This window comes from Penicillium robsamsonii (assembly GCF_028829455.1).
Source record: "Penicillium robsamsonii strain IBT 29466 chromosome Unknown utg000002l_segment0_segment0, whole genome shotgun sequence".
NCBI lineage: Eukaryota > Fungi > Ascomycota > Eurotiomycetes > Eurotiales > Aspergillaceae > Penicillium > Penicillium robsamsonii.
The window spans coordinates 3,021,148-3,047,363 of NW_026643220.1; the positions used below are offsets into that span (position 1 = coordinate 3,021,148).

Genomic DNA, 26,216 nt, shown 5'->3' on the forward strand with positions numbered 1-26,216 from the left:
CACCAGCGAATCCTCACTGTTGTATGTTTTTTTTGTCCTCCATCCAGGAACGAATGCCTGTTATTATCTTTTGGGAAGACCGAGCGAGCCCTGGAGGTTGTGTATGTAATTACATAAACTTACACATACCAAGTAAAATACAGTCCGTAACACCCGTGGACGGGCGGCCGTACAATACAAAGCTTATCAGATAGCGATAACAGCTTATATGAATCTCGGGATCTCCATAAGCTCCAACATCCTCCAACGTCTCCCAGATTGCCTTGCCTTAGTAATGCTCCGCTATGGCCAAGGAAACAAAAACAAGGATACTACCTGTCCAGCCCGACAAGAGCCAAGACAACCTGAATGATGGGGATGACAACAAACATGCTTCATTCCATCCGCGCCTTATCACCCTTGAGACCTTCCGCAACCTGTTATCCCACTACCCTTCGACGGTAGAGCGAGTGCACCGCGGCAAGCTTATGCTAAAACTGCAGTCGAAGGTAGGGAGGGGATCAAAGCGCAAGGCGGAGACGAAGGCAGAGGTCGATCCGTCACAAGAGAAGCACATTCTCGAAGAGACGGATAAGTTCCTCCAGCTCGACCGCTGGCGGTATGAAACTCTGCCAAAGATCATCGCGGAGCGGGCGAATGAGGGTGGCCAGAAAGAAAATGTGCCGGAGGGAGCGCATTTACTCAAGGAGGAGTTAATTGATATCATGGAATGGAAGACGTGAGTAGCAATTTGCCATTCTCACGCGTGTAGGTTCAGGCTTGTTCTGACTTACTTCTAGGAAACATGGAGTCTCCCGTCCAATGCTCATGGGAATGGTGAAAAGCAACCAAGTCGCCACGATCACCAAGTCTACATTTACAGCTTTCGCCACCCTCCCAGATGCAGACCCTATGGTTGCGCCGAACGATGCATTCCCCAAAGCTAGTTTGGATGCTCTTACTGCGCCTATCCGTGGCGTTGGCCCGGCTACTGCATCTTTGATTCTATCTATCGCCACGGTCTTTAGCGATGCTAAGAAACAGGTTCCTTTTTACAGTGACGATGTGTACCTTTGGCTATGTTTGACGGATTTTCCAGAGGGCCAGGATGCTAAGGTGCAGAAGCCTTCTAAACATAAGAAGCCCAATGGGGAGTTGATTGTCAAGTACAATATGAATGAGTATCGAGATTTGTGGAATGCTTCACAGGGGCTGCGGGCACGGCTGAACGATGGCGTGGGAGAAAGGTCTGAGGATGGACCTGTCTCTTTTATCGATATTGAGAGGGTTGCTTATGTGCTGCGCAACATCGCTGTCTCGGCTTACTATGCCACTCAAGATCCCGAAGCTGGTTTAAAGACTGTGAAAGTTTTGGACCCGGCGAATAGTCCGATATTAAAGAAACCAAAGGATGATTCTGGTGATCTTGGCACGAGGCGGAGTAAGAGGATAAAACAAGAAGTTGTGTGATGAAAGCTGTATATTATTGAGCATGGTGCTTCTCGTCGCATGCATGCGGCAGTTTGTCGCCTCTTGTATTCATGCTTCTAAAATGAAAGGACAAAAATGCATTCCAAGCGGCATCCAAAAAGACAACAAAAGGACATGACCGAAGAGAAAGGATAATTAAATTCAGGCCTGAGAATTGCTCTACTGCGAAGCAGCTTCTCGAATGTGAATGGATGGTCCAATGGGCTTTGCCTGAGTATGAGAAGATTCGAAGGATATGATTATGGAAAAGCACTTCTGTTGCAGGATTCGCCTGAGTACTGGGTTGTTTGAATAATCTCGGTACGCCATTATATAGAGGTATCGTGTAATGTAGAGAAAGGCGCGTGGTATATATGCGAGCGTACGCAATAGCGAGTCTATTTAGGAAGGCAAGGGCGGGGCGGTAATTAGGGGGTCACAAGACTTTCGCAGCGCCTTGGCAGACCAATACTTGTGCTAGGATAATCATCAACATGGAAGTGAGTATATCCCTTCACCCAAGAGAGTTATGCACTCATCCACTCCAGCACACTGCAAGATCTGCCCCAAGATTGTTGGGTGCAAATTCTGGATCAAATCTCTCTATCCGACACCGCATCTGTAGTGGCCACATCACGAGACCTCCTCAGAAAGCTCATTATATCGTCATGTCAATATCGACTGGATCAAACCACCTCTCAAGCGGGGCCTGACTTTATTTAGAGTCATTCATGAGCGTCCAGATCTAGCATCTCAAATCCACCATGTGAACATGATCCCCTTCAGATTGGAGTATCCGGCAGAAATGCAGACATGGAAGTGGAATCCGCCGTAGATCGATGGAGACTGGAACCAGCAGTCGTCTGTATTCCAGAATGAAGTCAACGTCGCAAAATATATCATCACTAAGGCGCAGTTCCCCTCACTAGCCAATTGGACCTATGCTTTAGAAAACGGCGATCCATACGCATTCGTGGAGGTTCTCCTTTCCTCGCTTCACAATTTACAGTCCCGGCAGCCAGATTACACTTTCGTGTGGCAGTTCTGGGTTCCCCGGATTAATGATACGACATGCTCTTCTCTCCGTGCCTGAAAACTCATTATCTCGATTTACCGAGCTGTCTATTGTCGAGTACGGGATGAATGTTCCTCAATCCAGAGGGTTCCATGAACTTGGAGCGCGATTTATCGATGCATTTCCGCCGTGTGATTCGGAGCAATTTGCAGGCTGGTTCTATCTGCCTACTCTGAAATCTTTAGAGATATGGCTCCAAAACAAAGTTTGGAAGGTGTTAAAGAAGAATTGTTCAAGCCTATTGGATCGAGCAAACTGAAGTACCTAGCACGACTTGAGATGCTTGTGCTGGCTGAACCTCCTATTGAAGGATGTGAAGCCAGTGATCTTCTGTTCCACCTGTCCTCGCCGAAGAGCCTTCATCTGGGCCTTGTATACCCGTGGTAGGACAGGGAGCTCGGCTGGAGTGAAGCTTCCGCCCGACCACCTCTCAAAGAGCCTGATGTGCGGACTGATGAGCGTGAAGGGGACAGTTGAACATCTTTCAGTTGGCATGGAGCTTTGTCCACTATACTACCCCGGTATGTGGGGTTCTCACGACCGCGATAACGGGAACTCAGGGGAAAGTTTTAAACAATGTATAGGGATTCTGAAGCAGTTTCAGCTCCTTAAATCCGCAGAAATTCCATCAGCTGGACTAGTGACAATGCACCTCTCATGTCTCAGGTTTTGCCGCCAACGATTCAGAAACTAATTATTCGGGATTGACTGATCTATTCAGGAGATTACGAGTTGGACGATGATGTAGTCACCGAAACTATCCGGGACTTTCTCCAATTTGCGCAGTCCACAACGCCTCTGCTTGATACAACTATGCCCCGGAGTTTCTGTACAGGCAAAGGGAGCGAATGGGGCAAATATCATGCCTAGGAGCTTCAAACCTTAAGTGAAGAGCTTGGGTTGGATATTGAAATCAGTAAGACCATATATAATGTTTCGCCGGGACTGTGGACGACACATAGAGGACTTCATGAGGGGAAAACTGTGAATCATCGAGGGTGGGAACCCCATCTACTTCAGCGAATATGATCAGGTCAATTCAAGTCCAGCTTTCATATCTTGCGACTCAAGTCCTCAAAATATAGAGCGGAGAACCAAGCTGCCTCCACGAACTGTATTGCCATTGCGGCTTTCTATATCGCTGCTAGCTAATTTATCCCACCCTCGCCCGACCTTCAAAAACAGCTCACAAGAGTCAGTACAACAAGTACATGAAGAAGACAAAAGTGGTTCATTAAAGATTTGCGTCTAGAGGCTCTTTTCATTCCTTTCAACTGGCCTTGGATAGTAAGAGCCCTGAGAGAGTCAGAAAAGTTGGAATCTCCCATTCCCACCTACACTTACTAATTGAGAACTCAGGAACGACCAGAACCCGGAGGCGTCTGCGGAAAAAATGAAAACTTTCCCCGAGTGTCGAATGCGTATGCCCAGCAGACATCCGCCCCGCACATTTCGCTATACTCCAGCGCCTTTTTCTCCAGGCAAAAGCGGCCGGAACACGTCATCTGTGCGGTGAATGGCAATTTTGTGTCAATTATTGAAATGCTGCATGGGTCAGTAGATGACCTGCTACCATGGGAGGTTCGCTCTTATCCTTTCTCCGCCTTGGAGGCGGCCCGATACCGTCATTCCTCCGACTAAGCGGACGAAAAGGGGACCAGATCTTTGTAATTTACAATCAATCTATCTAAATGATTTCACCGGATAGCCACTGCTTTTTGAGACCTCATGCTCTAAGCATGCCATTCGCACCAAGTTCCGCACTCGCAGCCGAATCCCTTTGTGGCGTATTCTGATGTTGTCTCCGTTGGATGACGATGATATGCACCAGCTCAATCTAACCAATGGCGGCTTTATATGCACTATAGCAGATATCACCCACGAGAAGACAACCTAGCTACTGCAAGTGGAAATTGCACAAGAAGCGCAAGAGCGCAAGCAGCGACAGGAACGTTTTATTGATATGGCCAGTCATGAAGTCCGAAATCGTCTTTCTGCTATACTTAAAGCTGCACAGAACAAGGAAGTAGTGGAGTACCTGGGGCGGGCATTACAGAAGCAGCAGAAACAATAAGTTTCTGCATTGCACGTCAAAATAAGACTGTCGACGATGTTCTTTACGTTGTCAAGGCTAGACGCATCATTGTTGACTTTGTCGCCGCGAAGAGATCAGCCAAAACAACACTTCGCACGAACCTTGTCCATATTCCAACCGGAGCTTCGGAAGCAAAACATTCAATTAGGATACAACTTGACAATTCTGACTCAGAATGCGGAATTGGTTGGGTGCTAGCCGATTTCAGTCTAAGAAAATCGACATCAGTCAGACAAATTTAGAGCGTTTCATGATGATCAGCAACAAATTTGTTATGGCGTTTGACTTCCTCGGATTTGGATTTAGGACCCAATTCGCCACTTTCGGTATTAGGGCCTTCGCGGTAAATTTTAAGACTGTTATGTTTATGGTCTCCTTCTTTCGTTTCGGGTGGTGCAGAAGTCGACTTGGCAATGGGCGGTTCTAGGGTACATTACAGGGAGTCACATTCACCTTCCTTGTGATATGCTTCGTTTCTGCTCATATCAGCTTGGGGTGATTTCTTAGGGGTTTTCCTCGGTGTTGCATGATTCGCCAGCTCATTTTTCCAAAACAGCACTTTGCTTCGAGAGAAGGCCACATTGCGTCGAAGTTGGAAGTTGAAGAGGGAGCATGTTTGCATGCGTCGTTTACAAATCACTTTATGAAGACTCTGCATCATGGGAATTATTGAATAAAGGGTAGAAAATTATATTATTCAGAGAACTGGCACATTTGCTATTTAAAATGGATGTAGCCTCGTACCTCTACTAAGCTAGCCATGTTCTTAGGTCCCCGGAGACCTCGGAGCAAGTCACATACTAAATAAAACTTTCCTAGCCACGGAACACATCTTAAGGAATTGCTTTCGCCACAACTGTGCCCCATTGGGACTATCTTCACTGAAATATGAGTCATAGGTAGAGGTGCATGAGGTTATATGTATATCGTATTAATCCTTATTTTGGGTCGAGGCCGTGTTAATTTTCGCGGATGCATCACAACGATTTTTTCGAAGTCTCATGCTACAAGAGGCAACCCAACAACATAAACAACCACTAGGCCATAGCAGGCCTTGGCGAGGCTCTGATTACTTTTTAATAAGACTTGCACTATACATGTACATACCGAAAAGGAATATAGTTTTGTGGTGGTCTACATATCGCTTTTTGCGAGAGGTCAGGGTAAATAAAATCTACGGTCCACGGGATACGAGAACTCATATCTCAACGTGATAGTGACGTGGATTATAGTAGCGACCGCTTTCGCCTTCCATGTCGAATATATAGAGAAGCTGTTTCAAACCCTAATCATGTGATCCGCCATGCCAGATATGGGTAGCATGTAATTAATTCGTTTTGTAGCTAACCAGGTAATCTATACCACAATCCTAAAATACAAGTATGAAATATACAGTCATTTACCCGATCTTCCAGTCATTGTATAGGCAATTTGCCAACAGTCTCTCTTTGTACGGAGTATCTTCAGTTTCATTACTGCGAAGCACCTGGGGCCCTTCTACCTGTATATCCGGGACCAGGTTGCTGTGTAAGGCTCAATCGACAGTAAGCTTATTTGTAACCCCCGCCACTGTCCATCATCATGCCATCCTTTCGGATCTTATTGAACGCCAGAGATTTTTGCTAATCGCTTCCGGTTCAATCTGCTTAGGCTTCCCTCCCCTCCTTCAACAATGGCCAATAGCGTTTGTAGCGACGATGCTTATTAACTCCGAACAGGGCGCATATGGGACGAAGATTCACAATATGCCCCCACTCCTGGTCACTTTAGTCGTACGCCATCCGTATTCTCTTCTAGCCCTGCCCTAGTTTGTGTCACCGATCCGGTTCAATCAGACTAGCTTAGCTTTCTCCCGCTTGCTGAATGGGATGAAGACATCGACTATGACGAGCCATCTCTAGGATATATCCGCTATACGATTGCGTGGAAGCTTATGCTCAACCGTAAGAAGGTAGGTAGCGTGACAGAAAAAGGGTTGGTTATCGCTCCTCAGAATTACTGGACCAAGGCTTTGAAGCCTGCTGTTGAAGAAATGCTGCAAATGAAAAAGAAAAATGGCCAGCGAGTGCGATCTGAAGGCACAGCTGTTACTATTAAGGTAGGTGACCGGTCTCAGCAAAATCTGGAACTATTTTGTGCCGCTACCATTGACTGGAAGTCGGTAGAAAAGCAGTTACGTAAATGGAGCAATTTAGTCCGCATGGGCAAAACACTTACAATTGATATTGTGTTTCATTCTAGGGGCGACGATGAAGTGCCGCAGAAAGTTGAAAAGAGAGGCCATGTGTCAGCAACAAGCAGAATGTTGGCAGAGCGCCGGAGACGTATTGATATTGAAGAAGATATAACTGAACGACCCGCAACTTGGGATCTTGTTTATGGCTTGATGAGATGTGATGTCCGGTCATGCCCACACAAGGGCGATTGGTGCTGGGAGGACCCTTAGCGCTCTGCTGCTTCGCACCAACCTCATGCACACACCGGCGGAGAAAGACATGAAAGCCCTGGTCAGGATTCTGTTCATACGTTGACCAAGCCTTCTTAATGTACGCTTTTAGCTCGGCAAAGAATTCTTCGATGGGGTTGAAATCCGACGAATAAGGCGGCAGGTACAATAATTTGACCCCCGCGTCAGAGCATAACTGCTTAATATGGTCTGAATGGTGGAACGAGGCATTATCCATAACAAGCACGGATTTCGGCTCCGGTCATTTTCCACAATGCTGTAGAAGTTGCTCAATAAACGATGCAAAGAAGCTAGCATCAATTGATCCTTTGAAGATACGAGACAAGATGACGCCATCCTGTGTATAGACTGGTATGGTAGTATCTGGTAGCGTTGAACCCGGTGAAATTTAGATACTTGCACTGGCGTCACACCCAGTGGTGACAAACCAGTCCGTCGATATCCCACGCGTTTATCACATCCCGATTTATCAACAAAGACCAGATGGTACGAACTAAATTCCGATAGCTTATGCTGATAGAAATCCCGTAGTTGAGGATTCTGTTCCTTTGCTCTCTGCTGGGCTTTCTTTTTTGACCAACCAGCCCGCGTAAGGGCACGTTTGACGCTCGATGATGAAGGCAGCACCTCGAACTTATCCCAAAGAAATAGGCCCATCTCTTCAACGTATAGGCCGAGTTTTTCGGCAAGGTGGTCACAAAGGGCGTCTAGCATCACAGGAGTGATGATTGACGGCTGGCCGGCAGGGACTGGGGGGGGATCTGGAGTCGCCAAACACCCGTCTGTTTCTGCGGATGTTAGTGACCGAACGCTCACTACACTTGGCCACCTTCGCCATCTGTGAGATGGTTAGTCTCTTTTTGCTGAGTGACATATGAACAATCAGTTTCCGCTGCTAGGCCTGGAGGTTTCGTGCCATTGTGCGGTATGTTAGGACGTTGATGGACTGAAGCTGGAACATTTGCGTTGCAAGAATGTCACAGTGGGCGTCCGCCACCTCGTGTTTTCCCATTTCCCTTTCTACGGTACATACTTTTCAGCTTTGGAACGAGTCTTTCAGATACAGCTATAACCACATCTAGATTAGTGCATCATGTGATGAAGGATTCAACGAATGTGCCTGGGTTTTGAACATAGAGAGACCCTTTCAGCTCCTTTTAAGGGAAACACTAATCCAGATACGGATAGCTTGTCTATTTATAGCCAAGTGATAAATAATAGTATGGAAGATACAAGGACTAGGGGACCAGAAGCTTCGATGCAAAATGAGCAAACATGGCGATCTTTAATTATGTGCCCATCCCCACTATACAAAAATGATTGGCTGTGAGATGATGATGCCTCAGCCTCACTTCCCAACCCCGCTGCTTCCAACTTTGGCATGGTGATGCGATGACAGACATTGATAACCCTCATAAGAGAAACCCGCCTCTCAGTATCACCTGAAATTATCCTTATATAACCCAACATGGCTGCTACGACCAACCTATCTCATGACGATTACACGGTCGGATGGGTATGCGCCCTGCCGCTGGAGATGGCGGCTGCAAAGGTGATGTTGGACACAATCCATCCGAGCCTGCCGAGTCTATCAATCGATCAAAACAACTATATCCTTGGCAATATCGGGGAACACAACATCGTCCTTGCCTGCTTACCAGGTGGCGCATATGGTATTGTATCAGCTGCAACGGTAGCGATGCAGTTACTCTCTAGCTTCCACTCTATCCGATTCGGTCTGATGGTCGGTATCGGTGGAGGTGTACCAAGCAGCAAGGCAGACATTCGACTAGGCGATATTGTGGTGAGCCAACCAGCAGACACATCCGGAGGCGTGATTCAATACGATCTGGGGAAAGTGTTAAGTGACGGTCAATTCCAGCGGACGGGGATGCTGAACCGGCCGCCTAAGGTCCTGCTGACTGCCCTCGCTACACTCCAAGCCCACCACTTCACAGAAGATAGTCGGGTTCTTGAATTTATCTCTGGAATTCAAGCCAAAATGCCTCTACGCAGAGCTGCAAATTTTATACGACCCACTCAAGAGGACTGTCTATATCAATCAGAATATAACCATGAAGGATCTGATACATGTATCGATTGTGATCGATCTAAACTGGTTCCGCGGCTTCCACGAGATTATGAAGAACCAGTGATACACTATGGACTGATTGCATCCGCAAATCAGGTAATGAAAGATGGCAGACGGCGAGACGAGTTAGCTAGAGACCTAAGGGTTCTTTGTGTCGAAATGGAAGCTGCAGGGCTCATGAATGACTTTCCATGTCTGGTTATTCGGGGTATCTGTGACTATGCTGACTCACACAAGAATAAGGAATGGCAAGGATATGCAGCAGCTGTGGCAGCAGCCTATACCAAAGAACTTGTCTTGCTGGTTCCGATCGATCAGATCAAAACTACGCCAACTGCACGAGACACTCTAGCAGATTCTGGTGAGAGATTCTAAGTTTCAAATTGTTTCACTCCGTGCCTAGTTCGAATCCATGACTAAATAAAGTTTTCTGAATGTAGTCGACCGCTTCAATGTTCCTCTAGATCTTACCGCAGTGCCCGTGATTGCAAATTTCGTGGGACGGCAAGATGAGCTAGACAATCTGTGGCAGTTTTTACAACCGACAGATTCACCATCACGGAAAGTTGCAATTCTTCACGGGCTTGGCGGTATGGGAAAGACGCAGCTAGCGATTCGCTTCGCGCGAGATCATAGAGATAAATTTACGGCGATCTTCTGGCTAAGTGGCAAAGATCGCGACACGCTCCTACGATCATTAAGCTCTGTCTTGAACCGATTGCCTGGGCAGGGCTGGGATAGCGAGACGACTAATGACGAAGAAGTGGAGCAACGAGCCAGGCATATGTTACGGTGGCTAGCATTGAATGGCAACTCACGTTGGCTAATCATTTTTGATAACATCGATCAATATTCCCCCTCTCACAGCGCTGTTGTTGATGGATATGACATTGAGGAATTTTTCCCGAAGGCAGACCATGGCTCCATCCTGATCACTTCTCGACGTCAAAGGCTTGCTGAGCTAGGGGAGCCTTTCCCAGTTCACAGGCTTGATCCTCGTAACTCAGTCCAACTACTCCTGCAAAGTAGTGGTCTATCAGCAAGGAACACCACTAGCAAACTTGACAGCAATCTAGGTACCATGGCGCTTGATGAAGAGATGTTAGAGATCATGCTAATATGTATAGATGTCCTTACTCTTGCCAATCGTCTGGATGGTCTACCTTTGGCCATTGTTATCGCCGGGGCGTTTATGCGTGAAACTGGAACCAGCATCACTGAGTACTTGGAGTTCTACCAAGAATCTTGGACTGAGCTACAGCTGCAATCTAATCCTGGACGTCAGTACCAGCAAGGCAATATGCTGCAAACATGGATGATCTCATACCTTGAGATCCAGAAGCGTGACCCAAGCGCAGCAGACCTTCTGTTGCTACTTGCTCTTTTTGATAGTCGTGATATCTGGTACGAGTTAGTGAAGAGTGGCAGTCACAGCCTAAATGTCCCGGGCTGGCTTGAAAAGGCTACATCAGACGGACTCTCGTTTAAAACCCGTATGAGGTCTCTCGTCGGATTCTCTTTTCTACAGAGTAAGCAACAAGAAGGAAGCTACACGATGCATCCGGTGGTACAGGATTGGTGCCATTATATTGCCGACGAAAGCAAAGATGTGAATCGGATACAGCTTAATGAACTGGCACTGATATCTGTTGGATACTCTGTGCCCAGTGCAAGTACCAGGGATTATTCAAAGCTTCAGCAACGGCTTATTCCACACGCTAATTATGTAAGTCAATTAGATTATTTAGATGACAATATTGAGTTATGGGGAGCATTCCATGGCTTAGGGGATCTTTATTGCGACCAGAGCAAACTAAAAGAGGCAGAAGAGATGTACCAGCGAGCACTGGCAGGCCAGGAGACGGCCCTCGGTCCAGATCATACGTCGACTTTGAATATAGTCAACAATCTTGGTCTTCTCTACAAAGATCAAGGGAAGCTGAAAGAGGCAGAAGAGATGTACCAGCGAGCACTGGCAGGCTATGACAAGGCCCTCAGTCCAGATTATATATCGACTCTGAATACAGTCAACAACCTTGGAATTCTCTACAAAGATCAAGGGAAGCTGAAAGAGGCAGAAGACATGTACCAGCGAGCACTGGTAGGCTATGAGAAGGCCCTCGGTCCAGATCATACGTCGACTCTGAATACAGTTAATAACCTTGGTCTTCTCTACTCCGACCAAGGGAAGCTGAAAGAGGCAGAAGATATGTACCAGCGAGCACTAGCAGGCCAGGAGAAGGCCCTTGGTCTAGATCATACGTCGACTCTGAATATAGTCAACAACCTTGGAAATCTCTACTCCGACCAAGAGAAGCTGAAAGAGGCAGAAGAGATATACCAGCGAGCACTAGCCGGCTATGAGACGGCCCTCGGTCCAGATCATACGTTGACTCTAAATACAGTCAACAACCTTGGTCTTCTCTACAAAGATCAAGGGAAGCTGAAAGAGGCAGAAGAGATGTACCAGCGAGCACTGGCCGGCTTTGAGACGGCCCTCGGTCCAGATCATACGTCGACTCTAGATTCAGTACACTATCTTGGAATTCTCTACAAAGATCAAGGGAAGCTGAAAGAGGCAGAAGAGATGTACCAGCGAGCACTGGCCGGCTTTGAGACGGCCCTCGGTCCAGATCATACGTCGACTCTAGATTCAGTACACTATCTTGGAATTCTCTACAAAGATCAAGGGAAGCTGAAAGAGGCAGAAGACATGTACCAGCGAGCACTGGCAGGCCGGGAGACGGCCCTCGGTCCAGATCATACGTCGACTCTAGATTCAGTACACTATTTTGGAATTCTCTACAAAGATCAAGGGAAGCTGAAAGAGGCAGAAGAGATGTACCAGCGAGCACTAGCCGGCTTTGAGACGGCCCTCGGTCCAGATCATACGTCGACTCTAGATTCAGTACACTGTCTTGGTCTTCTCTACAAAGATCAAGGGAAGCTGAAAGAGGCAGAAGAGATGTACCAGCGAGCACTGGCCGGCTATAAGACGGCCCTCGGTCCAGATCATATGTCCACTCTGGATACGGTCAATAATCTGGGCCTTCTCTACCAAAGTCAAGATAAGCTGAAACAAGAAGAGGACATGTACCAGGAAGAACTGCCAGACAGTCAGAAGGTCGCAAATTCCAGTGCGAACAGAGCGCGACGGGCTATAGAGAAAATTAAAAGATGGCGTAGACAATAAGCAGCAAACAACTGCGCATCTGTAATCTGTCTGGAAAAAATGGCCATGTCACAATAATGTATCCTCTGTATGAGTTTACTAGAGTAATCATAACAGCACGTCGTCACCGTAGAGTATGCCACGAAGAAAAGCCCGACAAAATCGGAGCCTCAACCTATGTACAATGTCTTTTGGAAAACGAGCGTGCGAAAGATCAGGGGAATGCACTCGAAGTCCTGTGAGTCCGCCATACTATCTTCAAACGCCCTCTTAACCTCGTATTTTTTTTCAACCACATAACTATAGAATGGGGCAGCGTTAGGTCTATTTGTTGGGGATATCGTGGGATTAGACCTATTTGATGGTGGGCCAGGTATGTTTAGACCTGTAAAAGTATATGCATAGATACCAAAGCTAGTATTTTACTTGTTCCGAGCCATACGATTCACCCGTGGAACAGATCCTGAAATTGAAGACTAACTATATATAGATTAGCGTGCCATGTGATTAGGGTTTGAAAGAGCTTCTTTGTGTTGTTCGATATGGAAGGCGATAGCGGTCGGCACTGTACTCTCTTGAAAACTGATTTCAACATTGTTTTGGGTAGATCCTTGATTCATGTTTGCCTCTTCACTCGCCGAGACAGTGTCCAGTTGGCCTTTTGGGAATGATGCTTCCAATTCAAGTTTTTGCGACTCGATTATTGCGCATTTCTGATAGCACTGTAATCCTACTTTTGAAAGGGTCGGTAATTAAGAAGATCCATTCCTTCCATCCGCTTTTTAGTTAGTCAACTGTTTTAATCGTGACGGTTTATAGCAACCCAATTCGAGGTACATGATTTGTCACAGCATTTCTAGCAGTTGAGTTCGATCGTTTATGATGCGCTTTGTGGTAAAGCGAAAATCACTTTCAGGGAAACGCTGAGTTGGGCCTCCGGAGCAATTGTTCATCTCAGGCTTTGAGTCCAGATTCGACGGTGGCGAGAGTAGAATAGGAGGATGAAATCCCCACAAGTTATACTGATTTGACCTGTGGATATTGGCTTTTCGACGGCGGATCTCAGTTTCATAGCCGAACTTATCATCGACCAACCCCCTTTGCGATAATAGCATTCGGGGCGGCTTGGTTACAGATACCGGTAGCGAACAGCTCGCTTTATCGTCATTGAGTTTCTCCTCAGTCCCAGACATTTTCGCTATCCGTGAAGAGTCCCATAGTGCCATTGACAGAAGGCTCGGGTTTCCATCGAATCCCCAAAAGTCTGCCTCCCCTTCCGGTCCTTCATCTGATAGGGGGGCTTCTTCGGGAGGGGTGATTGGTAATGGGAAATCGGATTGAAATGACATGATCAGACCAAGACTATATGTGTCATGGAATTATGAGGACCCTGGTTGCGTTACTTGTTATATGCTGTCAGATACAAATTGCTTGCGAGGAGAATCACTATTAAATAAAGACAACAAAGGCTCTAGATACATGCATGCCCGGTTCTCGACTCGTCTCAACAGTGGGTGTATGAAATATCATTGGAGGAAAATCTCTCCAACCGAAATTCGAGCCGACCACAACATACTCTAAACAATGGGAGTAGATTGAGATGACAATCAGATGACAGGCGCAAAATGCGAACCATGAGCCTTGATTTGGTCGGTAGATTGAGGTTATTGAAAGTCGAAAGTAATCAAAACAATAGAGGATTCATAATAGATAATCATGCTCCATATAAATTGTAAGGAGCGCGTATACAGAAATACAGAGAGTTTGATATACTGAGTTCATACCATACATTTCATACAGACCGATTTCTGTCACATCTAGTCCTTCCAACATTTGAGAGCGAGGCCCTTCACTTGAATTATATCACTTTTCAAAATTCACGAGTTACAATTTTCCTAATGTCTTATGAAGAAAAACACCTCACAATACGCGGTTCGAACGAATACAACCTTGGAGTGGATTTACGTGACTAAGTTTCTAGCGCGCAACCAATCTGACTTGCCAATGTGCGATGGACAAGGGCCAGAATTCATGACTAGGCAATTGACCCAATCTAGACACGAAGCGGAGCGCCAAAGGCGCGCTAGTCCCGTGCTTACAGAGTTACATTGTTCAATACATTTGTGACAGGCTGATACTGCGCTAACAACATCCCCCAGTAGCTCGCGCGGGGCTACATGGTTCTGCAGTATAAAATATGTCTGCGAGGCCTTCTGGTCTCACTGCATATGCATTGAAGTCTTTTCTTCTAATTCGCCATGGCTCCTGATCTTCAGGCGCTTTTCTTTAATTATGCCTCCCTGCTGTCGGCCCCCGCCTGGAAGATCCTCCCCCCTTGAGTTTACTGTGGGTGGCTTACCAGATCAACGGACATCTTAGTCGTCGAGCGCTGAATAACGGCGTTTCGGCTACATTTGATTGGAAGAAGGAAATCGTGCTCGTGACGGGGGGCTCAGATGGCATTGGTGCGGCAACAGTGCAAAAGCTGGCCGAGCGTGGGACTACCATCATCGTGCTCGACATCCGTCCTTTGACCTATGATGCTCGTAAGCACTTTCTGAATTGATGATCTTGGTGCCGTGGCTGATCTTTGGTCTAGCAAAATGCGTGCACTTTTATCGATGCGACGTGACAAATCGGACCGAGCTGGAATCAATCGCCAATACTATTCGTCAGTGCGTGGTGTTCTTCCCCCATTCTATGCTTCGGGAAAAACTCATGGTAATCCAGGAAGATTGGCGCACCCTCCTGTGTGGTGGCTAATGCGGGCATCTGTCGCGGTAAACCCTTGCTCCAGGCGACCCAAAAAGACATTGAATTGTAAGAAACTCTTGATGTGGGCTTCCTGGAAGCGATTAACTGAAGCCTCCCTAGGACATTCTCCGTGAACAACCTCGGTCTGATATGGACCGTGCAAACATTCCTTCCTTCCATGGTCGAGCAGAATCACGGTCACTTCCTAATACTCGCATCGCAGACAGCCCATTTGGCTACAGCTGGCGTGGTGGACTACGCCGCCACCAAGGCAGCCGCGCTGACTATCTACGAGGGCCTCCAAACAGAACTCCGTCATATCTATCAGGCACCTGCGGTGCGCATGTCGTGTCTGTCGCCCTCGGCCGTAAAGACTAAAATGTTCCGCGGCATCCAAATGCCCGACTCTGTCCCGCTCTTGCAGCCCAGTGATGTTGCCTCAGTCGTCGCTGAGATTCTCTGGAGCGGGCGGGCGCAGAATAAGATGACGCCTGCCACAGCTTACATCTCACCACCGACAAGGGCGCTCCCAGATTGGATTAGGGTGAAATTGCAGGATTTTGGAAAGGATGTCATGTCGACTCTTTCGCCGCATCAACCTATGGAAGAGATGGAAGAGGTAGAGTGAACTGCTTTCTATGATTGTTCGGTAGTCTATATAGCCTGTTACTGTCGCATAAATAGAACGAACCCAGCGTGGACTCATCTACTGTTTTCAATATCCGAGCTTGCCTGATCTCGTTGCGGAAGTCTGCGCTTGGGCAGGCCTTCCTCCAGCTAGTGGACCTCTTTCCCCAAACATTTCAGCTTACTTTGTCTTCATCTCCACCACCCCCAGGAAATCCTTACTTTTCAGAAATCTATCCTCGAGTTTCTCTATCATACGCGACAAAACCGTACCCGCAATCCGCCCTTGGGCCGTGAAGTCAACCCGGTCTCAATGGTTATCTCCGATTCCTGCGCCAGCGTCATCTCAAACGTGCCCACCAGCGCCGCGACAAGACTGGCGAACTCCCCACGGGCAAAGCCCTGCCCTATACAAGACCGTGGACCTAAAGATTGGGTCAGATAAGCGAGACTCACAATACTCAATAACGAATACGCACCATGAAGAAAAGTCATGAAGGAAAAGTTCGTCCGGCCACCCCCAGTGTTGGCCATGTTTGGCCCGAGCCATCGATCGGGATTGAAGATGTGCGCATCGTCACCCCATAATTCTCGCGACACATTCAGGGCGCGCGGTGAGATTACGATCTCCGTGCCTGCGGGAATAAACTGGCCGAGGATGGAGTTATCATTCACCGCTACCCGTCGAGTGAGACCGGCAGGCGGGTACAGACGGAAGACTTCATTGCAGAAGGCATGCAAGTATGGCAGACTATCCAGGAGTTCGGCCGTCATCAGCGTCTGTGAACTATCGTCCAAAACGGGCGGCAGTCGGTCGCGAACCTCCGTGCGTAGTTTTTCTTGGATCTCCGGGTATAAACATAAGGCATAGAGAGCCCAGGTCATTGATGTCGCCGTAGTTTCATGTCCAGCCGCCAGAAAAGTCAACAGATGGTTCTCCAGCATTGAGTCTGTGAAATTGCCCGACGCCAGTGCGACAGAGATTATATCTCGTCCGTCACTGTCGCTATTTTCGGCGCTGGCCTTCTTGCTGGAGATCAGCCGGCGTGCCACGCCTGTCAATACGTTGGTGGCCTTGGTGATACTGTCGCGGCGCGGCAGACCCAGAGCGGCTATGACCATCTCACGCAGCAGGAATATGCCCATGGCCAGAATGCCTTGAGGGGGTCTTTGCTCAAACACGCCCCGGTAGGCACGGCAAATCTCATTGTCTGGATTATGGAGTGTGTCAAATTCCTCCCCGAATCCGGCCGCGCCCAGGATATCCAAGGTTGCCCGTGCCAGCCAGTCCGCCACATCGAAGACCTTACTCGATAGTTTACTCGAATGATCCGCAGTCTGCACGACGGCTTCATCAAGTACTCTGGCCAGCGCGACGGATTTTTCCCAGAAAATGGGATATAGGTTTTTGATGTGTCTGTGTGAAAAGGCAGGCATCAAGTTTTTGCGTTGCGTCTATTGACATTGTTAGACTTCTATAGTTCATCTATTGCTTCTTCTCGCAAAGAACGAGTGCATACCTTATGTTCATTGCCTTCGGCAATGATCAATCCAATCCCCAGAATCCGACCCAGCCCTAGTCGCAACTTATACGGCTTGGCGAACTCGTAATTCTTCTGAACTAGGACCTCGGAGAGACCCTTGGGACTGGTGACAAATACTACCTCCTTGTTGAAGCGCATGCGATATCGGATCAGCCCAGTGTTGGATACATTGTTAATCCATTCTTGCAGAGGCATGCCCGATCGCTCGTTCGGAACCAGTTGCACATGGCCGCGAAAACGGTGACCACCCTATATCATACTTGTCAGCGTTCTGATTCCTAAGTATAGCGATCTCATACAATACGGACTTACCGGCGGTTCGGGCAATTTGCGCAGAGGACTGAACCAGAAGGGCCACAGATAGAGCTTCCAGTACACCAGGGAAACCAAAGAGAGCAACGCAGACAATGTTACAATCACGATGATCGACGTGGAGATCTTCAATTGCCAGAAGATGCCCGCTGGCAGCAAGAAGCTGACGACGACTACGTTCAGGGTGGACATGGCAGCCATTGGGAACTGAGAGGATATCAAATTATTTCTTCTCCTGTCTGTCCTTTTTTTTCGTTTTCTTCTATTCTCCAAGAAAGCACAGACTAGTCCTGCAGTCAGCACAAAAGACATCTCCACTGCGGGGAGTTCAGTTTTTGTGTCGTTTCGATCCCTCGTATTTTGCGTATTACACCCGCAGGATCATACTTACCTTGCGCGTATCAATACTCTGTGGTCGTACTCTGTGATTAATTTCTCATTCCGATAGGCAGAAATCTTATTGCTAATGATGAAACGGAACGTCGGGTGAAAGTCCTTAGCCAGCTTCAATTTTAGTATATGATTACTAGCGTCTAATTACGATCAATTGGCCCAATAGAACTCTTCGAGACATCACATCAAGGATGCGCTATGTCCATTCATTCTCAGGAAGGTTTATACTAAATACGCTCATGGAATGACTGGAAGAGTAATCATCTAACCCACTAAGTTTAGCAAAAAGCCCTTTGTCCTGTCGCCCGAGAGAGATTGTGGCGTCCTTTCGACCGGTCACACTCGTGCGGTAATCCGGACTTTCAGCGGAATTTTCTCCCATGACGTGTAAATGTATTGATCCTTCGGCCAATTAAGACACTCAGGACTCAGTTCCAAATCAAAATGCCAGAAGATCTTCGCCAAGATCAATCTCAGCTCGATGTTGGCCAGACTAGTGGAGGAGGCATGGCGTTAGTATAGTTTCTGGCAAGTTGGGGATATGAAAGGCTTCATACTTTCTACCAATGCAGTTCCGGGGCCCAAAGGAAAACGGCTGAAGTGCTGCACGAGAATCACCAGCATACGGCCCGTCTGTATCCAGCCACCGCTCAGGGAGGTACAGCTCTGGGTCCTTGAAGTTGGCGGGCGAGCGAAAGACGGCGTACTGGGCCATTCCCATCGATACCTGTTGCAGGGTTGTTAGATAAAATCGGTCATAGGAGTGGATTCGGTGGTAACATACATTACCAGGTAGCCACTGGCCCAAGATATTCGCCCCTTCTGGCGGGGTTATGCGAGGATGGCTGCCTGCTGCTGGGGGATAGAGACGGAAGGACTCATCAATGACAGCATTGATGTATTTGAGCTTGCTAATGCGGGCAATATTGATCTCCTCGCTGCTTTCAAACGAGGTGCGGACCTCGTCAAGCAGCTTTTGCATTACAGCTGGGTGGGTACACAGGTAGTAGACCGTGCCAGAAAGAATCGTCGCAGTAGTCTCGCTTCCCGCAATTACCATAAGATTGGCATTGGCCACGAGGTCGGGGGTTGTCAATTTACCCTTCTCCTCGGCCTGGAGCAGGTGACTCATGAAGTCGATGTAATCGGGATGCTGCTGTTTCCGGCGCTTGACTTTTTCCTCGACGAGACCGATATGCCACTTACGCCGCTCGACGATGCGCTTTGGCATGATGGCTAGGATAATAGGGCGAACGTCGATGAAGCGCTGCAAGGTCCGGATGTAGTGCACGTACATGATGGCGTTGAAGATCATCGACATCCAGGGGTGGTACTCGGTGTTTTTGAGACAATCGAACGGTTCATAGAACGCCAGATGGCCGATAATGTCAAACGTCACATACTTCTCAGGTCAGCTCAAGTTTTCACATACTTCTTCGCCCAACTTACATTGAACCATTTCACGATATCAACCGGCTCGTTTTTCTCCACCACCTCGTGCAATCGACTGATGAGGAGATCGATGTAGTGCAACAGCACGGGTTCCTGGCCCTTCAGCACCTTGTCCGAGAAAGCATTAGACAGCAACCTGCGCAAATCACCGTGGTCCTGGCGATTTGCATTGATGATTGTAGGATGCCTTTTGTCAGCATCTGTATTCTCGCAGGGATCTTTCCGATTCTCGGGCAGGCCATTGCGGAATCCGTAGATTTCCTTCCAGGCATCGGCATCCGTGAAGGAAAGCTCGGTGGGCGCAATGCGGACAATCGTTCCATATTTCAGATGAAGCTCATGCACAGTCAACGGGAATTTACCTCGCAACTGGTGCCATGTCCACCATAAGCGGGTTGCAGCTGCGAGTTTCGGACCAGGATATTTGGAGAGTGGATGGAAATAGACTCGGTAGATCGCAATTCCAAATATGTAACTGAGGGCCTAAATTGGAAGTTAACACCTGGGATTTTGTGACAAGAAACCACTCTCGGTCCTACATACCACGCCCAGCGACACGAGAACGACCTGGCCAAGGGACAGAGTAGATATCAATGATAGTGCCATCTCGAATGGAATTTACCTTCAGTCACTGTCGAATTTTAGCAGACCAATGTAGAATCTGGTTCTGAGCTCGTTCGCAAGGGTAGTTGATATTCGCCCCGTAAAGATTGCAGCATGTCCCGCAGGGCCACCTAGTGGTATCCGGGACTTGGTTTATGACGAGCGGTAGCAGAGCAAAGATGGTACCGGATGATTGTTGCAGGGGTATTGAATGAAGAATCCCTTTTCGTGACAATACGCTACCCCACAAAGGTCTGACAAGAGCTGACGCAGCTCGTAAGACCTCCAGGACTCATGTAGTCGTGCGCTCTCCTCCAATCGCGAAATAATGCCGATGACACCATCAGCACCTAGAACCGGATGGAGCTGTGAGATTCGGTCTTTTATCGGAATCCGTTGTATCCCAAATGTTCCTAAATTTGGGATGGCGAATGGAAAACAAGTCTAACAGAGCCATAGTTGGTGGTAAGGTTGGAAGTGGCGTGAGATCCTAGCCACTTAGCATGCTCAGATCATGCAGACTCCGGGATATTGACATGGCGCGTAAGTAACGCCCAGGACTTTGTGCATGCCGGGATACATACGACACATGCTGCATGTTGCTGAAACGAGCGTTGATCCTTCACGGCTTATGGCGGACCCACAGCAGGCCCTATCAGTCCTCGACTGGGGCCGTCAGACTGACGGGTTGCAACCCCGAAGGCTACAGTGCAACACCACAGAGTAAGCACAGATAAGGCGGGGCGTAGAGCGCCACAGTGACTGTTGACCGTCGGTGATGGATGATTTGGAGAAAATGTCGATTCTCAACCGGGGAATCCAACGTGGGGTTGGTGTTTGCCAGATATGGGGGCCATTTCCAGTAAAGTGTAAGTGAGCCCTAAGCAGTGAGCGAAAGCTTACCGTCAGCCTTGAAGATACAGACAGATAAATACCTAGGAACGAAGGAAAATTCTATCTTGGGGAGAGCAATCCGCTTCACAATGGAACTCAACTCCTTGCCTCGTTCAGCCGAAGTGCTGGTCAATCAATTGACCGAGCGAATCGACGACTCGCATGGATTAGGCTTCATGAGCCCCGCGGTCTATGATACCGCATGGGTTTCCATGGTCCAGAAGCCCGTCGACGGCTACACGGTGTGGTTGTTTCCCGAGTGCTTTGAGTATATCCTGTCAAACCAACTTGAGGATGGAAGCTGGGTCATGTACGCTTCCCAGATCGATGGGATCCTGAACACTGCCGCGTCCTTGTTATCGCTGAAGCGGCATTTCACTTCGCCACTTCAAATCAGTACAATCTCCCAGGAAGATCTCGCAGAGCGGATTGATCGAGCTACAAGAGCCTTGCATGCCATGCTCGACGAATGGGATGTCAATGCTACGGTACATGTTGGGTTCGAGATCCTCGTCCCGGCGCTGCTGGGCTATCTGGAGACTGAAGGCATTGTGCTTTCCTTTTCGGGTCGCGATCGTCTCTTTGCGGTCCGCGACCAGAAACTAGCTCGGTTCAAGCCCGAGCTGCTGTACATGCCTGTCCAAACCCCGGCCTTGCATTCATTGGAGGCATTCATCGGGTCGATTGAATTTGACCGGGTTCGTCATCATAAGGTCAACGGCTCTTTTATGGCATCACCATCTTCCACGTCAGCTGTGCTCATGCATGCCTCCGAATGGGATGACGAGTGCGAGGAATACCTTCACCACGTCATCCAATATGCGTCCGGAAACCGCTCTGGAGGTGTACCCAGCGCATTTCCTTCTACTACTTTCGAAATTACCTGGACGCTCTCAACATTGATCAAGAACGGATTTGATCTCGATCTAAAGATACTGCCATCTATCCAGAAAGCCCAGACGTACCTGCACGATACTCTTGCCATGGAGGAAGGAACGGTGGGCTTTACACCACATGTTTGCGCCGATGCAGATGATACCGCCAAAGTCATTCTCGTGCTACAACTGCTACAACAGCATGTATCGCTGGAACCGATGCTGAAGGCCTTTGAAGCAGAACATCATTTCAAAACCTACCCCTATGAGCGCGACCCCAGCTTCTCGGCCAACTGCAATGTCTTACTGGCATTGCTCTACACGGATGATGTCTCACAGTATGCGTCTCAGATCGAAAAGGCGACCCGGTTCCTGCACACGCACTTCCGGGAAACCGACTTGAAAGTCCGTGATAAATGGGTAGGTAAATCATCCTCCATGGTAATTGGTCCTTGGCTAATTGAAAATAGAACCTGTCCCCCTTCTACTCCTGGATGCTCATGACCGAGGCCATTGCCCGCCTGCACCTGCTATTCCAGAGTTCTCAATTACTGTCCCTGAAAGAGCTTTTTGAGCAAGATCTCGTCAACCTGCTGCGTGATATGACTGCCTCAGTCCTGCATCAGCAGAATCAAACCAGCTCGTGGGGCTCTAGAGATTCTAAGGAAGAAACGGCATATGCGGTACTCGTCCTTACATATGCGGTGCAATTTGAGTTCTCCGAGATACCTCGTCACCTGATTCGAAAAGCAATCCACGATGGCTGCTCATTCCTCCGTTCAAACGCTGCTCTTGGCTCAGAGCGTCTCTGGGTGGAGAAAGTCACATATGAATCGGAAATGTTGTCACAGGCCTACACGCTAGCTGCTTTGAAGAAAGCGGCAGATTTGCCACCGGAAGCACAGCACCACCCGGAGGGTGTCTCCATGAGTTCGGCAGATGAACATCATGCCGAGTCTATTGAGCGTCCTGTAGTGCCGAATGGGCATCACGCCCATGTTATCGAAGATCCTGCAGAGTTGAACGGACATCCTTCCGAGCCTATCGAACATCCTGAAGTGACAAATGGGCATCACGCCGAGGTGTTTGAAGATCATGCAGAGTTGAATGGACATCCTGCCGAGCCTATCGATCATTCGGTAGTGCCGAATGGGCATCACGCCGAGGTTTTCAAAGATCATGCAGAGTTGAATGGAAATCCTGCTGAGCCCATCGAGACTAATGGACATATTGCCGAGCTCACTGAAATTGAAAGCAAAAGCACAAATGGAGCATTCTGCACCGAAACAGAGAATACCGAAACCAAGATGAACGACGTGCTTCCCACCCACACAGTAGAGCTTCATGGTCCCCATGAAAACGGAAATGTTCAAACGGAGAGCACGGAGCTCACAGCGGTTGGCTTTAATGGTCCCTCAAGCCATTCCTGCCGGCGCGAATGGACAGAAGACGAGGAACAAATCCTGTTGGGGCCATTCGACTATCTTGAAAGCTTACCGGGAAAAAGCATACGATCGCAATTCATTCAAGCCTTCAATTCCTGGCTCCAGGTGACCCCGGAACATCTAGAAGTGGTCGAAAAGGCGATTTCCATGCTGCACACTGCATCGCTCCTCGTCGATGATATCGAAGACAGTTCGCTTCTTCGACGAGGCCAGCCGGTAGCACACAGTATCTTCGGCATGGCGCAAACCTTCAATTCTGGCAATTATGTCTACTTCCTTGCACTTCGGGAGATTCAGAAACTGGAAAGCCCACGCGCAATTGAGATCTACGTCGACGCCTTGATCCACTTGCACCGTGGTCAAGGCATGGACATGTTCTGGCGCGATTCGCTCATTTGTCCCACAGAAGAGGATTACCTGGCTATGGTCGGCAACAAAACAGGGGCGCTTTTCTGCCTCGCCATCGAACTGCTGCAGATCGGTAGTCCCGTCCAAGTCGACTTAGTCCCGCTAGTCCGACTATTTGGCATTATCTTCCAGGTTTGCGATGACTATCTGAATCTGAAGTCACCAAGCTACTTGCAGAAGAAGGGTTTATGTGAAGATCTGACCGAGGGGAAATTCTCCTTCCCTATAATCCACAGCATTCGCTCAAACCCCAGCAATCGGCGATTGATTAATATCCTGAAACAGAAACCTCGGGATGATGATATCAAGCGATATGCGGTTGCCTACATGGAGACTACGAATACCTTTGAGTATACCCGGGGCTTTGTTGGCAGCCTCAAGGCCGAAGCCTTAGAAATGATAGAAAATTTAGAGAAGCAGGGACTTGGAGAGAACCTTGCAATCCGAAAGCTGTTGGCTCGACTGTTGGTAGATGTGTGACGAAGGAGCGCGACTCTTATTACTGTGTTCTTCTATATTTTTGTGCGTCTGTCCTTCAACAAGTGCATCAGATATCATGAAATTTTCTCGGCAAGGTCCTGAATACTGTAAGACAGAAATTAACTGGTTGGAATCTGTTCATACAAAACTTTGCTTTGGAATTATTCTCTCATATCTCCTTCGGTTACTTTTTGATAACAAGTGTGGTAATAATCCGATCGAGTTCATCCTCCCTCAGCCCGCAGAGGTCAACAAAGTATCTCCGCGCTCCTCCAAACTTGGCTGCTACAATCCCAGTCAAGAACGCGCGCATGTCGTCCGGGTGGCTTGCTATGATATTTTCCGCCTGCTCTCGACTCAGAGCGTCGTCTCTCTGTAAGAGCCGCTGGATCAAATGATCCCGCCACGTACCGAGCCCGTGTGTCGTCAGCGCGTAATCAGCCACGACATCTTCGTCCGCGACTCCACACAGCTTCAGGACCAGTGCGGCAAAGACTCCAGTGCGATCCTTTCCCACTGTACAGTGAAATAGGATCGGACCGCTCTGATCCTGCAGGATTTGCAGCATGACAGCGCGGAAACTACCGGTACGCGCTGCGTTGCGCATAATGTCCTCGTAAGCTTTCACAAAACCCCGTTCGGAAACCTGGTCCCGCGTCACGCCACCAGAGGCTACTCCGTAGCGCTTTGCCAGCGAAACGGGGGAGTAGTCGCCATCTTGGAATACCGGTACTGCGTGGCGCGTCGTCCCTGGGATGTCGAGGAAGGAGTCAGGATAGCGGGTAGTCACGAGCTGGATTTCCCCCGTTGAGCGAAAGTCGAAGATTGTTTGAACACGTAGTGTCTTAGTCAGTTCTTCGATCCCTGTTGGGGTGATCTGAGAGGGCTGTGCGGCACGGAAAAGGAATCCTGGCCGAATGCGCAACCCTCCGACTTGAGTTTCATCGACGGCCCGGGTCGGAGATGCTAAACTTGAAGGATAACACGCATAGCCTCCGATGTCGCGAAAGTTAGGGACACCGCTCACCGAGACGAACGGCAGTGAGGCTGTCGGAGTGCCATCTAGGGACGACATGTCTTCTAGACTTGGACGCGTTGAAATCCAATGGTTGACATGCGTGATATGTGAGTTCCAAAACACATGATATGAGAGTTCACAAATGGTTCAGCATGGAAGAGCCACGAATGTAGTATGAAACGTTGTCAATCATCTTAACTGGACAAGCGAATTAGTGCTTACTTTATGAATATACCAACGGCACAGAACGGTCCCACGGATCCTTTGGCATTTCCCTGGATCCTTTGGCATTTCCCCGGATCCTTTGGCATTCCCCCGGATCCTTTGGCATTCCCCCGGAGATGCGTCAATGCAGACTCGGATGCCGATGCATGAAAACTCACGCTATCGATAGGCTAATGTGATGCAATCTGGAACGGCTGCTATGATTTGTAGCGGCAAATGAAGCTATCTCCGAGTACTATATCCGTCGGGGCTGGAGCCAATAGATGCACACAAAAAAAATAGGGGACGGGAATTTGGAAATCCGCCTGCAGTCAGCAAAGGAAACCAACTCTACGGAGTAGAGCTCTCAATGCTACCTTGTTATCCCCATTTGGATAATAGCCAAGACACAATATTCACCTAAGCTTTTGATTGGCACTCTTGGCAAAGCGTGTCTCACCGGGACTCCCTAGGTGGATTAGGCGCATAAAGTGGCTTATGGTGGGCACAATTCTCCTTCTTTGGTGAATCCTGGACGTAAAATACCCCAGTGGCGTTGACTGGACGTATGTTTTCATACGCTTCATAGTCTTGTCTCCCCGCACGTTGCGGACCTGCGCTTTGACACCCCGCGTCGGCCTCAGAGTGGGCGTAGAAGATTGGCAGAGTCTGACGGCATCTTGGGAGGTTGCATCGTCAAATTAATTCCATATTTCAAGCTCATTGCCAAGACCTCCCGCGTGGGGACTGTGCCCGACCCACGCTGAAAATTACCTAAAATACAACAATCTTTCATACCAGCTTTTTTCATACCAGATGATACGAAGTTTCATACCGGATGATACCGAGGTAAAGAA

General features: G+C 48.4%; 9 protein-coding genes across 9 annotated transcripts; 4 read left to right on the forward strand and 5 right to left on the reverse strand.

The window, feature by feature from the left end:
* Positions 1–284: 284 nt before the first annotated feature.
* On the forward strand, positions 285–1,449 carry N7447_004397 (uncharacterized protein; the record flags this gene model as incomplete). Its single annotated transcript, XM_057228672.1, has 2 exons — positions 285–718; positions 780–1,449. The coding sequence occupies 2 exons, from the start codon at positions 285–287 to the stop codon at positions 1,447–1,449; spliced, it is 1,104 nt and encodes a 367-aa protein (XP_057088013.1).
* Positions 1,450–4,857: 3,408 nt separating this feature from the next.
* N7447_004398 (uncharacterized protein) lies at positions 4,858–5,277 on the reverse strand (the record flags this gene model as incomplete). The annotated part of the gene is made up of 2 exons (XM_057228673.1): positions 4,858–5,042; positions 5,073–5,277. 2 exons carry the CDS (start codon positions 5,275–5,277, stop codon positions 4,858–4,860), a joined length of 390 nt encoding a protein of 129 aa, XP_057088014.1.
* Positions 5,278–8,554: 3,277 nt separating this feature from the next.
* N7447_004399 (Pfs, NB-ARC and TPR domain protein) lies at positions 8,555–12,371 on the forward strand (the record flags this gene model as incomplete). The annotated part of the gene is made up of 2 exons (XM_057228674.1): positions 8,555–9,539; positions 9,619–12,371. 2 exons carry the CDS (start codon positions 8,555–8,557, stop codon positions 12,369–12,371), a joined length of 3,738 nt encoding a protein of 1,245 aa, XP_057088015.1.
* Positions 12,372–13,195: 824 nt separating this feature from the next.
* Positions 13,196–13,699, reverse strand: N7447_004400 (uncharacterized protein; the record flags this gene model as incomplete). The annotated part of the gene is made up of 1 exon (XM_057228675.1): positions 13,196–13,699. The coding sequence occupies one exon, from the start codon at positions 13,697–13,699 to the stop codon at positions 13,196–13,198; it is 504 nt and encodes a 167-aa protein (XP_057088016.1).
* Positions 13,700–14,608: 909 nt separating this feature from the next.
* On the forward strand, positions 14,609–15,732 carry N7447_004401 (uncharacterized protein; the record flags this gene model as incomplete). Its single annotated transcript, XM_057228676.1, has 5 exons — positions 14,609–14,655; positions 14,730–14,896; positions 14,950–15,025; positions 15,081–15,170; positions 15,225–15,732. The coding sequence occupies 5 exons, from the start codon at positions 14,609–14,611 to the stop codon at positions 15,730–15,732; spliced, it is 888 nt and encodes a 295-aa protein (XP_057088017.1).
* Positions 15,733–15,983: 251 nt separating this feature from the next.
* N7447_004402 (cytochrome P450) lies at positions 15,984–17,788 on the reverse strand (the record flags this gene model as incomplete). The annotated part of the gene is made up of 4 exons (XM_057228677.1): positions 15,984–16,156; positions 16,211–17,186; positions 17,252–17,524; positions 17,588–17,788. The coding sequence occupies 4 exons, from the start codon at positions 17,786–17,788 to the stop codon at positions 15,984–15,986; spliced, it is 1,623 nt and encodes a 540-aa protein (XP_057088018.1).
* A 528-nt stretch (positions 17,789–18,316) lies between these two features.
* On the reverse strand, positions 18,317–20,038 carry N7447_004403 (cytochrome P450; the record flags this gene model as incomplete). Its single annotated transcript, XM_057228678.1, has 5 exons — positions 18,317–18,473; positions 18,538–18,707; positions 18,765–19,382; positions 19,430–19,915; positions 19,976–20,038. 5 exons carry the CDS (start codon positions 20,036–20,038, stop codon positions 18,317–18,319), a joined length of 1,494 nt encoding a protein of 497 aa, XP_057088019.1.
* A 980-nt stretch (positions 20,039–21,018) lies between these two features.
* On the forward strand, positions 21,019–24,137 carry N7447_004404 (Phyllocladan-16-alpha-ol synthase; the record flags this gene model as incomplete). The annotated part of the gene is made up of 2 exons (XM_057228679.1): positions 21,019–22,224; positions 22,275–24,137. 2 exons carry the CDS (start codon positions 21,019–21,021, stop codon positions 24,135–24,137), a joined length of 3,069 nt encoding a protein of 1,022 aa, XP_057088020.1.
* A 184-nt stretch (positions 24,138–24,321) lies between these two features.
* On the reverse strand, positions 24,322–25,212 carry N7447_004405 (tyrosine-protein phosphatase; the record flags this gene model as incomplete). The annotated part of the gene is made up of 1 exon (XM_057228680.1): positions 24,322–25,212. One exon carries the CDS (start codon positions 25,210–25,212, stop codon positions 24,322–24,324), a length of 891 nt encoding a protein of 296 aa, XP_057088021.1.
* Positions 25,213–26,216: the final 1,004 nt, after the last annotated feature.